The sequence below is a fragment of the Macrobrachium nipponense genome, chromosome 11 (assembly GCF_015104395.2).
Source record: "Macrobrachium nipponense isolate FS-2020 chromosome 11, ASM1510439v2, whole genome shotgun sequence".
Classification (NCBI taxonomy): Eukaryota; Metazoa; Arthropoda; class Malacostraca; order Decapoda; family Palaemonidae; genus Macrobrachium; species Macrobrachium nipponense.
The window spans coordinates 49448936-49470129 of NC_061087.1; the positions used below are offsets into that span (position 1 = coordinate 49448936).

Genomic DNA, 21194 nt, shown 5'->3' on the forward strand with positions numbered 1-21194 from the left:
TGGGGTGGGCAGTCACTTGCTGTGTGAGGTTGGCTGGCACTTGCGGTAGAAGGCAGGCCTATGCCTTATCCCTGCTTGGGGTGTCAGTAAGTTCCCCTGGCGTGCATTGGTCCCAGGTTAGGTTATATCTTGAGAGTTATGTTAGGACTGAAATTCTCACCTTTAAGAACATCGAGGTGAGCATAGATTGTGAATCGCAATGTGACATTTCTTGTCAGGTATTGGCCAAGGTGATTCACAATTGTTAGAGTTCGGTCCAGTGGGCAAACGAGAGGTTCTTTTGCTTGTGTCTGCCAGCTGCCAGACCCCTGTGAGCATTCTCTTCATCATCCACGATGGGTGCTTGGGGAACTACTATTGCATAGTATAATAATATTTTCTGTTGATAAATTACAATTATTTTTGTTTGTTTTTTAAAAGAAATTTTTAAAAATTGCAACAGGTGCCAAAAGGAGCTTTACTGCTGGGCCCCCCTGGTTGTGGGAAGACACTGCTAGCAAAAGCTGTTGCAACAGAAGGTCAGGTGCCATTTTTAGCAATGAATGGCTCCGAATTCATTGAGATGATTGGTGGACTGGGAGCTGCTCGAGTAAGGTAAGCATCTGGACTTTTGTTGTGATATGTTGGGCCATTTACTATTTTCAGAAATGTTCATAAGTTGTTAACTATAGATATGCATATTTATATATATTACATAGTATATCTTATTATAATATACTGTAGCTACGTAGGCTGAGCATAGCTTAGATTTGCTTAATTTGCAGTTATAAAGAGACAGTAATCTATATAACACCTGTATCTGATAATAAAATATTAAAGTTCTATATATATATATACTGTCTCACAGTACACTATACATTGTAGCAATCAACTGCAATGGGTGTGCATGCATAAGAGTAATATTTATAGCCGACATTGACCAAGCATTTATTAGCTGTTATCAATTTTAAGCACTACACACAATGTTTCCATACCATATTTCTAAGCTTCATGATGTGCACTTTTTTCCACACATTATACATCTTGAGTAAATGTTAGATGTTTTAACATCTCTGAATCATCATTCTGCATTTTTTAAAAATAACATTAAGTTGTAAATAACATCAGTAAAAGATAATTTTAGCATACAGTGATGAAACTGTGCAAGTAACCATGAACTGGGTTGTATGCTGACTTACCATTTCCAGTCACTGAAGATATTTGAAAAGTATTTTGAAATTATTTTCAGTCTAGAAATTGTAAAAATGTTATTTATCATTTTATCAGTTTGTGCAGTACAGTAGCATAAAAAGCTAAAACTCAATAGCCAATAATCAGTATACTGAAAGCATAAGAATATTGTGAAAAATTGGCAACTGTTATTTTCTGCACACACCATACACAGTGTATTTTGTGAAAAAGTTTAATTGCAAAGTAATGGGAGGTTCATGTCAAGTTACAATAAAAAAGTAGAATACAACATGCTAGTAACATGTATTTTAAATATTGTTTGAGTATTAGTATTGCTTTTTACATGTTTAGTTGCAGAATGTTCACTTATATCACTAGCTGATCAAGATTTTTTAAGTATATTAATTTTAACATTGAGACATTGAACTTATGTGAGGATTATTCTTAAGTTTTCCTAATTATCGTGACATGATGATCAGTTGATTCCTTTAAGAAAACATATGTAATAAAACATTATTTCAAGATTGTTAAATAATCAATTTTATTTTCATATTTAACAATATATGGACTCTTATGCACTTCTCCCAATCAGGTTTTTTTTTTATTGTCAGTGCAAAAAAAAAAAAAGAAGAAAAATGGCTACTATAGGTAGTCAGCATAATTGACTTTTAATACCTTTTAGTTCACTATCACAAAGAAAATAGGTTTTGATATAGGAAAAACCCCTTTTTGGAAAGGAGTTACTTTCATGGTCCATTAGAGTCTCCAAAAGATAGACTAATTAATATTCTCTTTTAAACAGTTGACCAGCAATTAACCCTTTAACGCCGATTGGACGTATTAAACATCGACGAAAATTAATCACATGCCTTGAAAGATGCTGGGAGCTCACAGATCAAGGCGTTGTTTTGTTTACAATCATTACCTAGGCGCGCAACCGCGAATTTCTTTCTTCTCGCACTAAAAAGCATCAGTGACGCATCTTGCAAATTATTTCGTCACTGACATAATTTTTGCATCATTTTATGTTAGCTGTTACATGGAGTATTATATATGAAAATGTGTGCAATTTCATGTAGAATACAACAAAAAACAACTCGTGGTTGTAGCTTTTATCAGTTTTGAAATATTTTCATATAAATAACGATAAGTGCCAAAATTTCAACCTTCAGTCAACTTTGACTCTACCAAAATGGTCGAAAAACCCAATTGTAATCTAAAACTCTTATATTCTAATAATATTCAATCATTTGCCTTCATTTTGCAACAAATTGGAAGTCTCTAGCACAGTATTTTGATTTATGGTGAATTTATGAAAAAAAAACTTTATCTTTACGTCCGCGCGGTAACTCTTCCGAAAAAATCATAAATTTTTTTGTCCGATTGTCGTAATATTTGCACCATTTTAAATTAGCCGTTTGATAAAGTTTTATATATGGAAATGTGTGCAATTTCATTTAGAATACAACAAGAAACAACCCATGGTTGTAGCTTTTATCAGTTTTGAAATATGTTCATATAAATAACTATAAGTGCCAAAATATCAACCTTTGGTCAACTTTGACATGACCGAAATGGTCGTAAAACGTAATTGTAAGCTAAAACTCATACATTCTAGTAATATTCAATCATTTACCTTTATTTTTCAACAAATTGGAAGTCTCTGGCACAATATTTCTATTTATGGTGAATTTATGAAAAAAAAAACTTTTTCCTTATGTCCACGCGGTAACTCTTCCGAAAAAATCATAAATTTTTTTGTCCAATTGTCGTAATGTTTGCACCATTTTAAATTAGCCATCACATAGTTTTATATATTAAAATGTGCATAATTTCATGTAGAATACAACAGAAAACAACGCATGGTTGTAGCTTTTATCAGTTTTGAAATATTTTCATATAAATAACGATAAGTGCCAAAATTTCAACCTTCGGTCAACTTTGACTCGACCGAAATGGTGAAAAAGCGCAATTGTAAGCTAAAAACTATTACATTCTAGTAATATTCAATCATTTAACTTTATTTTGCAACAAATGGGAAGTCTCTAGCACAATATTTCGATTTATGGTGAATTTATGAAATAAAACATTTTCCTTACGTCCGTGCGGTAACACTTCTGAAAAAATTAGAAATTTTTTCGTCCGATTGTCGTAATGCTTGCACCATTTTAAATTAACCGTTACACAAAGTTTTATATATGAAAATGTGCGCAATTTCATGTAGAATACAACAAAAAACAACCCATGGTTGTAGCTTTTATCAGTTTGGAAATATTTTTTATATAAATAACGATAAATAGAAAAAATTCTTCCTTCGGTCAAATTTAACTCTACCGAAATGGTCGAAAACTGCAATTGTAAGCTACAACACTTACAGTCTAGTAATATTCAATCAATTACCTTTATTTTGCAACAAATGGAAAGTCTCTAGCACAATATTTCGATTTTAACACAATATTTCGATTTATGGTGAATTTTTTATGTTTTTTTTTTTACGTCTGCGCGTTACGAATTTATGCATCATATTGTGATATTTTCTCTGTGTTGCTTTGATTATTTTACAATTTGTTATCTACCAAAATCATCGCAATTTAGTGTACAATAAAACGAAAAAATAATTAACTCATTAGCTTTAACCATTTTGCTCACAGCACGATTTTTATACAATTATACATCAAAAATTTTTCCGCTCATATATTCCAATACGTATTTATAAATGATAATTATATTTTTTTCATTTCTGATGGTTGCATACTAAACTTCAGGCAATGACAAAAAAAAGGAGCCAAAAATGAACTCTTAATCTTGAAAATTAAGCGTGCTGTGATTTTTTAAAAAAACGTTTTTCCGCTTCGGCGCTCACTCGCCAATGCCACCAGCATACGGGATACACTTTCGGAAATACCGGCTCGCCGTTTAAGGGTTAATGTACGTTCACACTTGGTAGAGTTTAGGATGCAAGATAAGAGGGTTCTTCCCTTATCTACAGTGATTACCTCGGTTCTCAATTCCTATTGTCAACCTGCAAGAAGTAGCAAACGGCAACACCATATGTATGTCACCATTATAGACATGGCACTGCCAATAGCACTTCGTACGTCTGCCATCACTGTGTCAACAACTCACTGGAAGTCTTATCTTTGTCATTGCTTTCTTTTAGGTCTATGCAGGATGATATTCACCCAAATCCCGTGCCTTTTGTCAGGGAAAGAGGGTGGGTTTGAGGAGACTCAGCGCCTACCAAAGTAAGGTTTTTCCATCTCAAGACCTGTTTTTGATAATGTAGCGGCTGCTCATCCTCAAAAGAGCTTACCAAAGAAATTGACAGGTGAAAAAATGGCATAAGTTTTTGAATCTCAATCCCAGCAACCCAGAAAAATTTGGTCCAAGGTCGAGCCACAGGTTTTAAATCACATTTTTCATTCCAAATACCCTTTAGGGTTTGGTAACAAAGAACATTAAACCAAACATGAACTTCTTTTGGGATGTAATACTATAGTGACTTACCTAAATATACTGGGTTTGGTCGCAGTCAATTTGCACCTTTCCCAGCAATATTTTAGCATACCCACCAAATCAGATGACCCCTACTTTTCCGCTGTAGTGTCAGTGGGGTCAGGACTAACCATGCTGTTTCTGATGACCATCTTGAACACTGAGACTTCTTCAAAAGTAACATTTCTGAAGGAGGCCAACAATACACTTACTTTCCTAATGTCATATGACTTAGGAAAGGAGTGTGGGTCTGTTTATTTTTAATAAGTGGTACTAATTTTATTCTTAGCCCATGTAGAGAGAGATTTGATGTGACCTTTAGGTAAACCTTAAGTGCTTGAACTCAGCATAATGTTTTGTTTTACAGTTAAGCTTCCTTATCAGAACAGATTTCCTCATTTAAAGGCTCCCCATTCTTGGCCAGGAATTTGTGGGCCAGGGAGCAAGCTGTTTGAGTGATGCAGCATCCCCATCTAAAAGAGTCCAGTTCATTATTACGAGCTCCTGATGCCAAAGCAGTCAAGAAGATTGCTTTTGCAGCATGTGAGTTGTGGTTGTATTGGGCTCACTGAATTGAGGGGCTGACAGAAGCTGCAGCATCTTATTCAGGGACCAAATTGTTGGAAGCCTTGCAGAGGAGCAGATCTTTGTAATAACAAAGATCATAGGAGGGAAGTGACAATTTCTATGCTATTAGTATCTACTAAATCTATAAAGCAAAGGATACGTTCATGTTGCTTTGTATCCCGTGACTGCCGTAACAGCAAAGAGTCCGTCTTCAACAGAGATCTTGATTGGGCGCTCAGCATGTATGTAATCTAACCATACTTTCCATGTGGACTGGTATTTGTCAAATGGACAATGTGCGTAGTTTCTGCACTAGGTATCTAACAATGTTGTGTCGGTAATTTTTACATTAGACAAGATTTAAAATTCCATGTGTGGTCTCGGCTCAGAAAAGAGGATGCATATATGACTTTCCCCCTCCTGTCTGGGATTGGTAATGGAATTTAATTCTTCGTTCGTTGTTCAATAGGAAGAGTGCTTGTTTGGTCAATTCGTGTCTATTAACCAAGTGGTTCCTTTGAAGGTTAGCAACTTTTTCAAAGCCTTCAAAATCTGGGACAATGGGGAAAAAATGGTATATTGTCCTCCATTTTTTCCAGTATCTCCTGCTATTGCTTGATTGTCCAAGTTCCGAGACACATACACTAGAAATTGGAGGTTTTTGCATGTGGTAAACAGGTCCACTTCCTGTTGTGGAAGCATGTCAATTGCAGAAGTGCCACTGTTTTGCGTGCTCCATCTAAGGGATGGATAGCATTATAGTAGACCTTCAATTATTATCTTATTGCTGTATTAATCTTTGAGTTTATATTATTAATATAATTTCAAAGTCATCTTAAACACTAGTACCCATAAAGATATATACAGTGGGCCCCCGTATTCGCGTTCTCCGGATTCGCGGACTCACACATTCGCGGATTTCTCTCGGGAACGTTTCCCCGCATTATTCGCGGAAAATTCGCGCATTCGCGGTATTTTTCTATGAGAAATATCCACAAATTCCTGGTTTTTTTTATCAATTTCATCATAAAATGCACTTTTTGTGATGAAACTATTTAAAAAACCAAGTATGAAAATTTTTAGTGGTTTTTCTTGAGTTTTAACTAACAAAATAGGCTGTTTTTAGCATTTTTGTAGGGGTTCCAAACATTCGCGGGTTCTAACTATTCACGGGGGGGTCTGATACACATCCCCGCGAATACGGGGGGACCACATACATATATACTTCTAGCCCTTCCAGCAGAGAGAGAGAGAGAGAGAGAGAGAGAGAGAGAGAGAGAGAGAGAGAGAGAGAGAGAGAGAGAGAGAATTATTATTAGTATTATTATTGTTATTTTATGAAAATTTTAATAACATATATATTCAGTAGACCATAAAAATTCTCTTCATCTCAGTAAGAGTTACAAGGATTGGGATGTCTCAAAAACTTTTGTCTATCCAAGGGGGCATCATCTGCTCACTTCTCTCTAGGAGCAGGAGCAGGTTTTACAATTCATTCACAGTTTTCTAATGATTTGTCTAGATTTCTTTTGACCTCTTCCACACTGTTGCTGTTTACAATTTCTGGTGGCAGTTTATTCCATGTGTCACATATCATGTATGTGAAGAAGTTCCCACAGTGGGATGTGTTGTATCTTTTCAGTTCTAGTTTCCATCCATTATTCCTTGTTTGGTTTTCATTTAATGTGAAGAGGTCACTGTCTACTTTCTGTTATCCCTTTCTTTGTGGCTCTTGCTTGTACCTCTTCTAGTCTATTTTATGTCCTTTTTTAGTGTTGGTGACCAAAACTGTACTGCATATTCAAGATGTGGTCTAACTATTGATGTGTTGAGCTGCAGCACCGTTTCCTTTCTTCTGTATTTGAACTGCCTCTTTATGTATCCCACTAGTTTCTGTGCCTTCTTTTCAGCTTTTATGCATTGTTTTATGGATTATAAGTCCTTGGTAATAATGACTCCTAGGTCCTTTTCTTGTTCTATACTTTGTCATTCCCAAGCAGCATGTAGTTGGCATGGGGGTTGTTTGTTCCTATTTCTAACACTTAACATTTATCCAGGTTAAAAGGCATTTGCCCTCTTTTTGGCAACTCTCGTATTTTCCTTAGATCATTTCTTAAACTTTCTACTGTACCTAGGTCTGCTGGATTTACACTTAGTTTGGTGTCATCTGCAAATTGGGCTATCCTGCTAGTTAAGCCTACATCAATGTCAATGTAAATAAAAAAATAGAAAACAAGAGCAGGACAAGGACAAAAAAATAGAAAACAAGAGCAGGACAAGGACAGAACCCTGAGGAACGCCACTTGTCACATCTGCCCATTCTGATTCTTCACCATTTATTACGACTTTGTGTTTCCTATTAGTTAATCAGTCTTTGATACAGTCTGCTATTTCTCCTGCAATTCCTAAAGCTCTAACTTTCGTCATTTGTTTCTTGTACAAAACTGTCAAAGGCCTTTTGGAAATTTAAGTAGAGTATATCTAGTATTGTTCTACTACTGTCGTAAATACCAAGCATGTTATGAAAAAACTCCAAGAGGTTTTGTGTCAAAATTGTGTTTGCTGTTTAACAACAAATTGTTTCTATCAATGTGATCCACAATTTAATCTACAATTATGAACTAAAAAATCTTACAAGTGACTGACATTTGACAGATTGATCGATAATTTCCTCACTCTTCTCTTGGCCCTTTTTTTTTTTTTTAATGGGGGCACATTACCTAGTTTCCATCCTTTATCTACCTTTTGTTGTTCTGCACTTTTTCTGTAGAGTTCATATAGGTCAGGAACTATCTCTCCTTTTAGTTTTTTAATTTCTCTTGGATGAATCCCATCCAGGCCAGAAGATTTGAACTTGTTGAGTCTATTTTATTTTAAATGTTCTCTTCTGTAAATATTATTTTGTCCAGCAGTTCTGCCCCTTCATATTTAATAGCTCATTCAGTAACTTTTTTTTCCAAATCTGAGTTCACCAGGTTTCCTCTATTGTCCTTTAGGGGACCTGTGCTATTATTAGTTTCCAATTACTATTAACATGCACAAAGAATTATTTTGGGTTTTCCTTACAAACTGGTGCAACTCTCGTATCCTCATTTATCTTTGCAACTCTTATTAATTTGTTCACCATTCTTCAGAGTTCTTTATGCCTGCTTGCTTCTTCTGGTGGTGGGAGTGAAATAGAAAGGTTATTTTATTTCTTTAAAATTTTGTAATTACATGTATATTATTATTATTATTGTTTTTACTATTTTTCTCACAATTCGCTTCTCAGGTTCAGTGATGTTTCTGTGTAATGGCCAATATTAATTTCTAAAAATGATAAAAATGCTGAAGTTGATCTTTTATTTTATTAAAAGAGGATCACAGGTCCAGGTCAAGCAGGGGTCGTCATCAGTGCTGGTATTATTCCGTACACATGGTTCAGTTCCAGGGCGGGGTCGTCTTTGGTTAACAGCTAGTGTTGATGCTGGTATAGCTGGTATCGTGACGTTTCAACGTCCTCGCAGGTCATCTTCTTGATGAGTCGGTTGAAGGACTGTAGCAAGAGTCTGCGTGACTATATTTATAGTGGCTCGTACCTAGAGTTGAATTCTCATTGGTCAGGCCGGTCTTGGTCAAAGTCGTGGATCTCGCATTGATGGCCGCGGAGATTCTGTCATGTGAGCTCTATCGTAGTGTGCCTGGGGTTGGACATCAGGAATTCTGTCTGTAGCAGGAGTCCTATCATCCTGTGGGGGCTCCTGACTATCTGGCATTGTTGGGGGGTCGTTCATTGCTCTCCGGGTAGCGGTGGGAAGGAGAAACTTTTCCTGAGTGATGTTTAAATTTGGCATCTCCTTTCCTATGAGGAAGGCTTCCAGGAGGCGCAGACGTCGGGGATCTGTTGTCTGGTCTATTATCTCGATATTTGGGATAATATAATTTCTTTTTATTCGTTTGTTATGAGCAGTCCTGGTGTGGTTAAATATGGCTGCTCCTTGGGTGTGGCAGGAGATTTTCTCAGAGAATGTATGGAGGTTATACCTATGTATTTGCCGAAGCATCCTCGATCCGGGATGTGTATTGGTAGACCACACTTGTCTTCTTCAAGGGATCCTGCAGGGGGGGTGAAGGGTTGTTTTTCATCACCAGGCTGCTCCTCGTGTTTGTTTTATAATATATTGCAAGCTTAAACTATTTGTCTGGGTTGGTGCGGCTGACGTTTTCCTTGATGATGTTTTTGAGGGCTTGCTCATCCTCCTTGTACCTCTGGTGGAAGCGCCCCTTGTAGAAAAGCGTGATGGGTTCTGTAATGTCAGGTCAGGGATCCTGGTGGTACATGAAGCCGACGAACCTGAAAATGTGCATGAACGGTGAGAGCGAGTGCCATGAGAGGTTTAAGCGCTCCACCATCAGCGCCTTTGTCAGGAGGGCTCTCTCACACTGCTTCTCCTGGTATGAATACACAGTGAGTTGGAGCGCGCCACCCAGGTCTTCGTCAACAGTAGAAACACCAATCGTGCTGTTGATGAATCAATAAGGAAGAATATGGAAACCTGGTACCACCAGGAACCCCACCCTGCTATTCCAGAACCCATCAAGCTTTTCTACAAGGGGCACTTCCACCGGAGGTACAAGGAGGACGAGCAAGCCCTCAAAAACACCATTGAGGAAAACATCAGGCCCACCAACCTGGACAAAAAGATGAAGCAAGTAATATGAAGACGAACAGCCTGGTGATGAGAAATAACCCTTCGGTCCCACTGCAGGATCCCTTGAAGAAGACGAGTGTGGTCTACCAATACACATGCCCGGTCCGAGGACGCCTCGGCAAATACATCGGTATGACCTCCATGCGTTTCTCTAAGCAAATCTCCTGCCACACCCAAGGAGCAGCCATATTTAACCACACCAGGACTGCTTATTACAAACGAATAAAAAGAAATGTTATCCCTAATATCGAGATAATAGACCAGACAACAGATCCCCAACGTCTGCGGCTCCTGGAAGCCTTTCATATAGGAGAGGAAAAACCAAATTTAAACATAACTCGGGAAACATTTCTCCTTCCCACCGCTACCCGGAGAGCAATGAATGACCCCCCGACAATACCAGGTACCAATCAGGAGCCCCCACAGGACGATAGGACTCCTGCTATGGACAGAATTCCTGATGTCCATTCCCAGGCACACTACAATGGTGCTCGCATGACAGAATCTCCGCGACCATCGATCAGAGATCCACGACTTCGACCAAGACCAGCCTGACCCATGAGAATTCAACTCTAGGTCTGAGCCGCTATAAGTGCCGCCACGGAGACTCTTGCTACAGTCCTTTAACCGACTCGTCAAGAAGATGACCTGTGAGGAGGTCGAAATGTCATGTGATACCAGCTATACCAGCATCAAACACCAGCTGTAAACCAAAGACGACCCCGGCCCAGGATTGAACCACGCCTGCAGAATAATACCAGCACTGATGACGACCCCTGCTTGACCTGGACCTGAGATCCTGTTTTTAATCAAGTAAAAGATCACCTTCAGCATTTTTATAAATTTTAGAAATTCCCAATATGAATGTTGGCCAGTTACTCAGAAACATTGCTAAGCATGAGAAGGAAATTGTAAGAAAAATAGAAAAAACAATATATAAAATCAACTTGCTTAATTCTACCCTTCTCTTTAGCAATACATATATAATATATATGTGTAATTGATATACAGGCGGCCCGCAGTTAACGGCGCAATCACTCAACGACGAATCGGTTTTACGGCGGTCGTCAAAAATATTCATTAAAAAAATAAGGCGTTTTAAAGGTATCTTTATGCCACAATTTTCAGTTAACAGCGCCGCTAGCACCGTTGTCTAACGAGTTCATACATTTGTAGAAATGCCGTTCAGACCATAAAGGTTATGCAAATTATATTAACAAATTTTATGGAGTTATTACGTAGGTATTAGGGTAAAATATATGCCTCTGACGCTGTTCTATGCCGAAAATATCGAGTTACATAAGTGCAAATTTAGCTATGGATGTGTCGATTTATAAATGCTCATTCTTTTGTTTAAAATGTGTATGAAAATGTATTACGTGAAAGGTATTTTTATTTCTGTACAAAAATATGATACAAAGGCAGCTTTTGAAACTGCCCTTCACGTTATCAAATACGATGTTTTTTCATGTTCTTTCTTGTGAGCCGCCTGCCGCTCTTCTGAAAATATCGATTTAAAAAAAAGTGCAAATTAGCGATCGATGAGTCGATTTTATAAATGTTTATGCTTTTATGTTTAATTGTGTATGAAAATGTATTACGAATAGGGTATTTTTATTTCTGTGCAGAAATATGATAAAAAGGCAGCTTTTGAAACTGCCCTTCACGTTATCGGCTACGATGTTTTTTCAAGTTCGTTCTTGTATGCCGCCGTCTGCCGCTCTTCCGAAAATATAGAGTTAAAAAGAGTCCAAATTTAGCGATCGATGTGTCGATTTTTTTAATGTTTATGCTTTTGTTTAAAATGTGTATGAAAATATATTACGTAAAGGTATTTTCATTTTTGTACAGAAATAAGATACAAATTAAGGCAGCCTTTGTAACTACGCTCGACGTTGTCAGGAAATGTTTTTTCATGTTCGTTCTTGTCCGCCAGTTCCGAAAAATGCATTGTGTTATTTTATTAATTATGCATCTTTTCTAAATCCTTTAAAAAGTTATACATTATTTCACTGTATCCAAGAATATTGTATGTATTCTCATATTATTGTATTTTAAAATACTACGGCAAATTTAAGCCAGTATTCCGCGGAGCGGCCAATGTTGTGGTTTGAAATCAGCTGATGAATACGAGTTTGTTTCACCATAACGCAATTCTGAGCGAATGCTCTTGCTTCTAGTTAGCATAAACGAATATCTATATACTTGACTTATATGAGACAAAGTTATTTTTCCTTATACAGCGTGTTTTTAGGTGGAAATATTTATTGAATATGTCTCATTGTGAATGTGAACTACTTTTTTTTTCCGTTAACAGATTACGTTGGCGGCATGTTTATTGCGTAAAAAATTACGTGATTCCATTCGCAATAATCCTTTATATCATTGTAATACGAACTTTACGTTATTTATCTTATATCGGCGTGAAACCAACAGTAAAATGTGTTCTTTCAAGCACAGTAGTTTTGATTAAAGGGATTTTGACGTAAGGAAAAATCTATTTCTGGGCGATTGGCTCGTGTCGCCAGCGAAATATCCTTTAATCTATTATTTCTAGGGTAAATGTACTAACACATACCAGAGAATAAATAAAATAAAGAAAAAGGTCAGTATAACTGACTCGCTCACCCTCCAAGAGGGTGTCGGTATGAACACTAGGCGAGTGAGACCACTACCACGAGCCAAATGCCAATAGAAATCTCCCACTACAAAAACCCTCCAAGAGGAGAGCCGACCCACAGAGTGAGCAGCTCGTACTACTACTACTCCATCCCATGCTGCCGACTGCTGCGCCTCTGGTGGCCATCCTGAAGTTAGCAGACAATCTTGGGCGAAGGGATGGGTAGGGTGGGATTTCGCTGGCGACACGAGCCAATCGCCCAGAAATAGATTTTTCCTTACGTCAAAATCCCTTTTCTGGGCTCAGCTCGTGTCGCTGCGCGAAATCGTACCAGAGAAATAGCACAAGATTGTAAACAAAAGTAATAAAATAAATCAGAATAGGTCTCAAATAAAAGAGAAAATAAATATAAAAAGAATATAATTGCTAAAAAGATACAAATACACAGTGATACAAAATTAGAAATATGCTTAAATTACACTTAATTCTAATCATGTTTCTTATCATAAGGTAATTTACATATGTACAGAGGTAAAAATGGTTTACATGTAACAAAATGGTATCTGTGTAAAGGCATGTATCAAAATATAATAGCAATTAAAATAATCAAATGAACAAATTAATCAACAATGATAATATATAAGGAATGTATATGACTTAATATACAAAACCCGTAACCATTATAAATAAGATGTATCCCCTAGCATAAAAATAAGGGGGTAACATCCATGAGATCAATATCTATAATCATCTGTGAGTATCCCTAGCAAAAAAATAAGGGGCACCCACTACATCATCATAAAAGCAGCTAAGACACAAGGTGAATGTAAATGAACACGGCAGGAATAGACGAACTGTTGGGTGAGGCAGGTAGAAAGGAGGACTGAATCTTCTACTACAAATTAACTAGAGTCAGGGGAAACTATGTTACCCGCTGCTACTGCTGAAAATTTCAGAGCTTCCAAGGACTTAAGGTAATGACGTTTGAACACTGTCGGCGATTTCCATCCGGTATACTTTTTCAACTCATCGAAGTTCATGTGTTGGAAATAAATTAATTTGAGGTGGCTACTGCCCTGACATCATGTGCTTTCGGGAAAGAGTCAGGATTGGCTTGCTTAATAAAGTACAGGATTTGTTGCCTGATGCCTTTAATGGATAAAGTTCCACCTTTTTCCCTCTTAAAGAGGGGACCCGATGAGGATGAGGAGGTCCTGGACAGAAAGGCTCGTAAGGTTGTAACTGGGCAAAGAGATACATCTTGTGGAAGGGGTAGTACCTTCCAAGGTTCCCACCTCATCAAAGGATCTTCATTCTTTGTTAAAAAGCTACGTTCCGGAGAAAGTAGGACTTCCCCTGTGGGAAGGAATTGAATATGATCCGGATCTCTGGATAAAGCCGACAGTTCTGAAATTCTTGCTCCTGAAGCTAAGCTTAATAAAAACAGGGTTTTCTTAAGAGCATTATAAACGAGCATGTGTCATTTATCGGTTTCTGAAGCCAGTTTTAGAACATCGTTTAAGAACCATGAAACTGACGTAGGCCTTACAGAAGGTCTAAGTCTAGCACATGCCTTAGGAATAGACGAGAAGTAGGAATCCGTCAAGTCTATGTTGAACCCAAATTGAAATATCTTTTTCAAGGCTGACTTGTTTGTCGTAATCGTGCTAGCTGCTAAACCTTTTTCAAATAAGGATCTGAAAAAGGATATAGCTGAATTAACTGTCATGATTCTAATATCTGATTCTCTCAGGAAGATTGCTAACTTTTTGACAGCAGCATCATACTGTCTCAAAGTTGAATCCCTTTTATCGGATTCCAAGAAGAGAATATTCTGAGGGTCAATATTCGCATCTCTTTTTGCCGCAAACTTCATGAAGTCCATAAAGTTAGGGTTTTGAGAATCCCTGAGGAAGCGAACACAGTCTTCGTTTGTACTGACTGGGAGAGCCTGGGATTGGGGATCCGAAGAGGACGAAGGCCCAGCTCCAGAATTAGGGGATACCAATTGCTCTTCGGCCAGTCTGGGGCTACTAGAGCCACTTGACCCTTGAATGTCCTGAGTTTGTTTAAACTTTCATGAGAAGATTCACTGGAGGAAAGACATAAATCTTTTTCCAGTTGTTCCGTGGCATAGGCCAGAGGGTCCAGGTTGGGGGCTACATAACACGGCAGTTTGTGATTCGCTTGAGATGCGAAGAGATCCACTTGTAGCCCTGGAACTCTTTGAAGGATCCATTGGAACGAACTGTTGTCCAGTGACCATTCCGACTCTAGGGGCACTGATCGGGATAACGCGTCTGCTATGACGTTTCTCACTCCAGCTATGTGAGTGGAGGAGAGATGCCAACTGAACTTGTCTGCCAGGGAGAAGATGGCTACCATGACATGATTTAGATGACGTGACTTGGAGCCTCCCCTGTTTATACAATGTACTACCACTGCGCTGTCCAGAACTAGCTTTATGTGGGAGTACTTTGGTGGGCGCAACCTTTTTAGAGTCAAGAACACTGCCATTGCCTCCAGTACGTTTATATGGAACTGACTGAACTGAGGTGACCAAGTTCCTTGAACCTTTTTGACCTGGGAATACCCTCCCCAACCGCTTAAGGACGCGTCTGTGTGGATGGTGATCCCTGGTGGAGGGAACTGAAGGGGTACTGACACTGACAAATTCTTGACTTTCGCCCACGGCCGAAGTCGATTCTTTAGAATCAGAGGGACTGAGGATAGTTTGTCCCTGGACCTGACATTTGCTCGTGAGCGCCAGATTCTGGTTAGGTCTTTCAGTCTGGCTTTCATTAAGACGTTCGTCACTGATGCAAACTGGAGAGAACCCAGGATCCTCTCCTGAGCCCTCCTTGACGCCAGTTTGTGACTTAGAAATTGCTTGACTGACTTTGCTATTTCTTTCCTTTTGGTTGATGGAATCGACAGAGTATGGGAGGATAGATTCCATTGAATGCCCAGCCACTGAAAGTTTGACTCTGGAGTGAGTCTTGACTTGGTCCTGTTTATCTTGAAGCCTAGATATTCCAGGAACTGAATCACTTTCAGTGTAGCTCTGTTGCATTCCTCGATTGTTGAAGCCCAGATCAACCAATCGTCGAGATACGCTACTACCATAATCCCTTGTGACCTGAGTTGTTGCACTACCACTTCCGCTAGTTTCGTGAACACCCTGGGTGCCACGTTGAGTCCGAAGGGAACTACCTTGAAGGAGAATGCCTGGTCTCCTATCTTGAAACCCAGATATGGACGGAAGTGTCTTGCAATAGGGATATGATAGTAGGCGTCTGTAAGATCGATAGAGGTGGTGACGGCCCCACGGGGAAGTAAGGTCCGCACCTGCGAGATCGTGAGCATCTTGAACTTGTCGCAGCGGATGGCTAAGTTTAAGCGGGACAAGTCTAAGATTACCCTTCTTTTTTGTGAGCCTTTCTTTGGCACGCTGAACAAGCGACCTTGAAATTTTAATCTCTTGACTCTCGCTATAGCTCCTTTCTGAAGGAGGTCCTCTGCGTACTCTGTCAATTCCTTGGAAGGAAGTTGACGGAAAGGTCTGGATGGAGGTGGGTTCGTCAACCAGCTCCAACCCAGGCCTTTTGACACTATGCTCTGAGCCCATTCGCTGAAGTTCCACCGGTGGCGAAAGTGAAACAGCCTCCCTCCTACCTGAAGTTCTTCATTGGTTCTGGTAACCGCCTCGACCTCCTCTGAAGTGCTTTCCCCTATTAAAGGGCCTCCCGACCCTCTCCCACGAAAGGAACGCTTACCTCTGCCTCCCTTACCCGAGCGGTCATACTTCTGTGAAGCTTGACTCTCGAAGGCTTGATTGTAAGCTGGAGAGATGGCGTAAGAGGTGGAGGGCTGAGGCTGAGGGGATATCACATAAATTGGTTGTGATTGAGCCTTAGAAGTGGAAGGTTGGGCTGTTTGCACTAAGGGCACCGCTGGAACTTGCTGAGGAAAGCGTGGCTGCTTCTTCTGGTAAGGATGGAAACGCCTAGGTTTCCTCTGTCTCTTACCTTTAGGTGTTAGGTCTTGCCTCCTCTTAGCCGTAAGGCCCCAACGGTCCTTAAGGCTCTGGTTTAGCCTCGTAGCCTCTGACTGGACTTCCTTCACCATAGCTTCTGGGAAGAGATCTGCTCCCCAGATGTTAGACGAGAGTAACCTATTCGGCTCATGTCGAATGGTTGCCTCTTGTAGGACATGCTTCCTACAATTCGTTCTAGCAGTGGCAAACTCAAACATATCCGACTGTACCGTTTGAGTCAGGGCTTTGGTCATGAGTTTAAAAAGCGGTTCTGAGCCATAGGCTATGGTTGCTACCTCGGACATAGCCATAGAGTTAATTGACCTGGCTAATCGCGATTTCGCGTCAAATTCAGCCTGAATAAGGCTATCTGGGAGCCTGGGTAGCTTTTCACCAAACTGCTCCATAGCACAGTCCGGTTTGAGTTTGCCAGCTGAGAAGGTGTTCGGCAAGTCTTCCCACAATTCTCCGGCTGAGGGGAGCAACGGAGATGTGGGATCTGCTTCCTTCAATTGAGGCATGGGTTCCCCCTTCTGGGCCGCTGGGATGGTAGACCTCGCGATCTTTGTCAGGAACGGGAGCGGGGTACTCTCATCCATTGTGAAAATGGTAAAGGGACTCTTAAAAGGTTGTATCTTGGTATTAGAACAATCCATGTCCTCTAAACACCTGAGCCATTCTCTCTGAGCCTGGTCTCGTGAATAGAGGACTGTCTCCTTTGGTACCCTATCATCCCGAACCATGGCTGAAGCTGTGAGCCTTGCGTAGCCTATGAACGGAGGCTGGAGGAAGTCCTCTATCCTTCGAGTTCCAAATTCCGGTATAGAAATGAGACCGTCTTGGAAGGGGGCGTATGACGCTACTCTCCATGGGTTGTTCATCGAGAACGGAGGTAACGAGTCATACGGAGGAAGCTGAGTTCCACTTGTATTGGAAAGTGGAGGAGAGGCTAGAGGGGCTTCTCTCAGTCCGGCTATAATGGAGTCTTGGGAAGTAATCCTATCCGACAATCGAGAGATCATTTGTTCCATGCTACTCTTTAGGGACCCAACCAGGTCGCCCACCTGTTGCAACAGGCCAGCATTGGAGTCCAAAGCCGGAGCTGCTGCGGAGGTGGAGGGGTGGCTCTGAATCGGAACCAGGGGTAGCGGAACTGGTGACTCTGCCGGAGTACGAGATCTCTCTCTGGAGGATTTACTCCTTGAGGACTTAGAGCCGGAGCTAGAAGCTTTAGACCTGTCTGCTCCGGGATTCCCAGCCGGAGACTTACGCGAGGAGGCTGAAGCCGAAGTCGTCTTCTTAGACGACGACGACGTCTTAGTCAAGGATTTCACTGCTTGACTCTTGACCTTAGGTCTAACCGAAGCGTCAGGAGGAGTATACAAATCATCACCTGTAAAGCCTTGGAAGGATGGAGAGGTTGCAGGAGTAGAAGAAACAGTTACGCCCAAGGGTGACCCTTGGGTGTCCACCTTACTTACCTCGACCAGCAGATCGTCTACACCTACCATAGGTTCCACATTAATATCTAAAGTCGCGACGTCCGTGGAGATATCCTGGTCTTGGTCAGTTAATGAGGCAGCCAGCTGTTGTTGGATGAAGGCGATAGTCGGGGCCGCCTCTACTGGTCGACGTATCCTGTCGCCTTGCTCCGGGGAAGATTAATACCGCCAACCGTTTCTCTAGAATGTAGGGCATACCCTTGGCGGCGTTCTTCCCAAAACCGCCGACCCAGGCCCGCAGGGTTGCCAGTGCGGTATCCCTCACTGCCGGCGCCTGGAAGAGAGGGCGTAGATTAGATTTAAGAATCACTTAAAACTAAAACTTAAAGTATAACTTAAACTAGATGCCTTAAGTTAAAGTGAATGATGAAAACTTAAGCACTAAAACAGAAGCGGAGCAGCTACCGGAGATGGAATACTTACCCCGTCTAAAAGCTGGCTCACCAGATCGTAACATATGGTACACGTCTCATGGTACCAGACCTGGATGTCCCCGTGCGGAGTCGCGCATGGAGCATGGGACCGGCAAACTTCGTGTCCACATGGGTCCTGAAGTGTGGCGGCGCATCCCGGATGCTCACAGTTGGTGGCCTGTAAGTGGGAAGACATATGAGTATCTTAAAGAATATCACTTAGGCAGGCTAACGGACAGAATCCGTTGCATGCCGGAGCTCGGAAAAAATTTGGGCATAACCCCTCCCTGCTTCGCCTGAATAGGCTATAATCCCGGAGAGATCCGGTAAGACATGTAAGGGAGGGGGGGATGGTTTAAGGTACTTAAGATAAACTTATAGTTAATCTAATAACACTTAAACCTAAAACTCAAACGAACCGGACCAAGTCCAGTGCGTAGCGGAGTGAAGTAACTCAGCAATACGGTAAGGTTAGCAGGGACCCACTGTATGTTCCGGTCCACTCTACTGGGTGGACTAACAACTTTCCGCTGGATGCCAGGACTCCGGTCAGGAAAGGAGCCCTAGTAAGGTGGGAAAGAGTGAGAAGACATACAGGCTCGAGCTAGCACGGAGCGACAAGGTAGCAACGGATGGGGGGAAAGGCCAGTACCCCCCAACACGTTACCACCCGGCCGGACCGAGAAGCCGGAGAGGTCGAGACCAGTCTGGGTCTGTCCCGTCTCCCTAGCCCCTCCGCCTGGGGGGAGAGAGGGAGGCAGGCTCGGGTAAGTGGAGCGAGCATGGGCAGACCGACCCACCCTCCCCCGACTCTATGGAAGAGCGGGAGGGGGGGGAAGGTGACTGGGCAGGCGTCTGGCTGTCTCGTGATCACGTAGTGACCACGAGGCGGTAAGACCAAAACAAGACAACTAAGCCTAGGGCAAATCAGCTGATCAGAGAGATGCTATCGGGAAGCAACTGAACTGAAAAGCAGTAGCATATAGGCCCACTGGGCCAAAACCAACTGATCAGAGAGATGCTATAGGGAAGCAACCGAACTGATGAGCGGAAGGATAGGCTCAATGAGCCAGGACCTAGGCTAAGCCAGACGCCTAACAACCTAACCATAACAAAATACATAGTATAATTAAATAAAAAATAAAAGAAAGAAAGCAATATAGTAGGAGAAAAAATCCAGGAGTGTACGACTAACCCGAAGGCAAGTCTACCACTCAAAGCTAGTCAGAGGCCGATACTAAGAGCCGGGACTAGGGTCTGGATAGAAGAAGCCTACATAAGGTAAAAGACATGCATGCATGACAAACCTGAGTAGACAGCACCCTAAGTAAAACGGATAACTAATATAGAGCGTACATAGATAAGGGGATGTTCTAGGTATGGGAGACCCAGAACGAACCCACCACGAGGCAGAACCATGCTGCCATGCTTCCGACCCCGAGTACGTATTTATACCTAAAAAACGGCAAATACTGTCTCAGGGCCGGAAAAAACCAACTAACCATAAATACTGAGTACTTAACTTAGCTGCTGCGATAGCTGCACGCTCCATTATAGATAAATCCAACGAAAGGGCACAAAAAACACAGAGAGTAAAATAGCACGTGTGACTCGTGTGCGCTAACTGAAAAGGATGGCCACCAGAGGCGCAGCAGTCGGCAGCATGGGATGGAGTAGTAGTAGTACGAGCTGCTCACTCTGTGGGTCGGCTCTCCTCTTGGAGGGTTTTTGTAGTGGGAGATTTCTATTGGCATTTGGCTCGTGGTAGTGGTCTCACTCACCTAGTGTTCATACCGACACCCTCTTGGAGGGTGAGCGAGTCAGTTATACTGACCTTTTTCTTTATTTTATTTATTCTCTGGTATGTGTTAGTACATTTACCCTAGAAATAATAGATTAAAGGATATTTCGCGCAGCGACACGAGCTGAGCCCAGAAAAATGATTTTATCCCAATTTTATCTACAGTTGTGTTTGATGGCAGACGTTTACTGCAGTTTTATCCTTGTTGCTGATGTACGATAATAGTCATTAGCAGCTTGAACAGTTTTTTCAGCTTCAGTTATAACTAGGTATAAATTTAACAGTATATTTCTTGATTGATCTTTAATCTATATTGATCTCTGATCTATAGCGAATAAAGTTATTACATTAAGATATCTGTTCTATTCTATACATAACGCCATTTATAACAAATACGGTAATGTTGTACTGTAGTACGATGATTGAAATACAAGCCAAACAGATGTTATCCAGTTCGGTTGTACTTAGAAAAAAAAAAAAAAGTCTTCTCTCGTTCGGTTGTTCATGGCTGTACACGTTCACGCAACGGGTATAACGTTAAAACCATACTTTCATCATTCTCTTTTGCTGTTATTGAACTTATGTAACTAGAAGATGGATAAAGTTTAGGCCATTGTAATTTGATCTCTCATAAAATCGGACTATTGTAAGACTAATGATCGTAACCTAAACACTACAGCTACCTGTACACTGTATAAACTTTATTATATCTTTACATATTCTAGACACCCACATGTACTGTACAGTAAATTCTATAGTACTTTACTGCATAAATATAATTTTACTTACTGCGCCGTTGTGGGATTACGGCGCTTTTGTGACTGGTCTAGAGTTTCGAAAGAAGGTGTGCGGCGGCCGTAGGCTTTAAAATCGCTCAGCATCGAAAATCGCTTGGCGTC

The 21194-nt window shown here is 40.9% G+C and overlaps 1 protein-coding gene across 1 annotated transcript in view; it reads left to right on the top strand.

Annotated features, from left to right (window-relative positions):
- The window catches only part of LOC135205772 (paraplegin-like), a gene marked incomplete in the record, with an annotated part of 592202 nt that overhangs the window by 299413 nt on the left and 271595 nt on the right, over positions 1–21194 (top strand). The window contains 1 exon segment of the mRNA XM_064236914.1: positions 443–594. Within this exon segment, the coding sequence (XP_064092984.1) occupies positions 443–594 (152 nt within the window).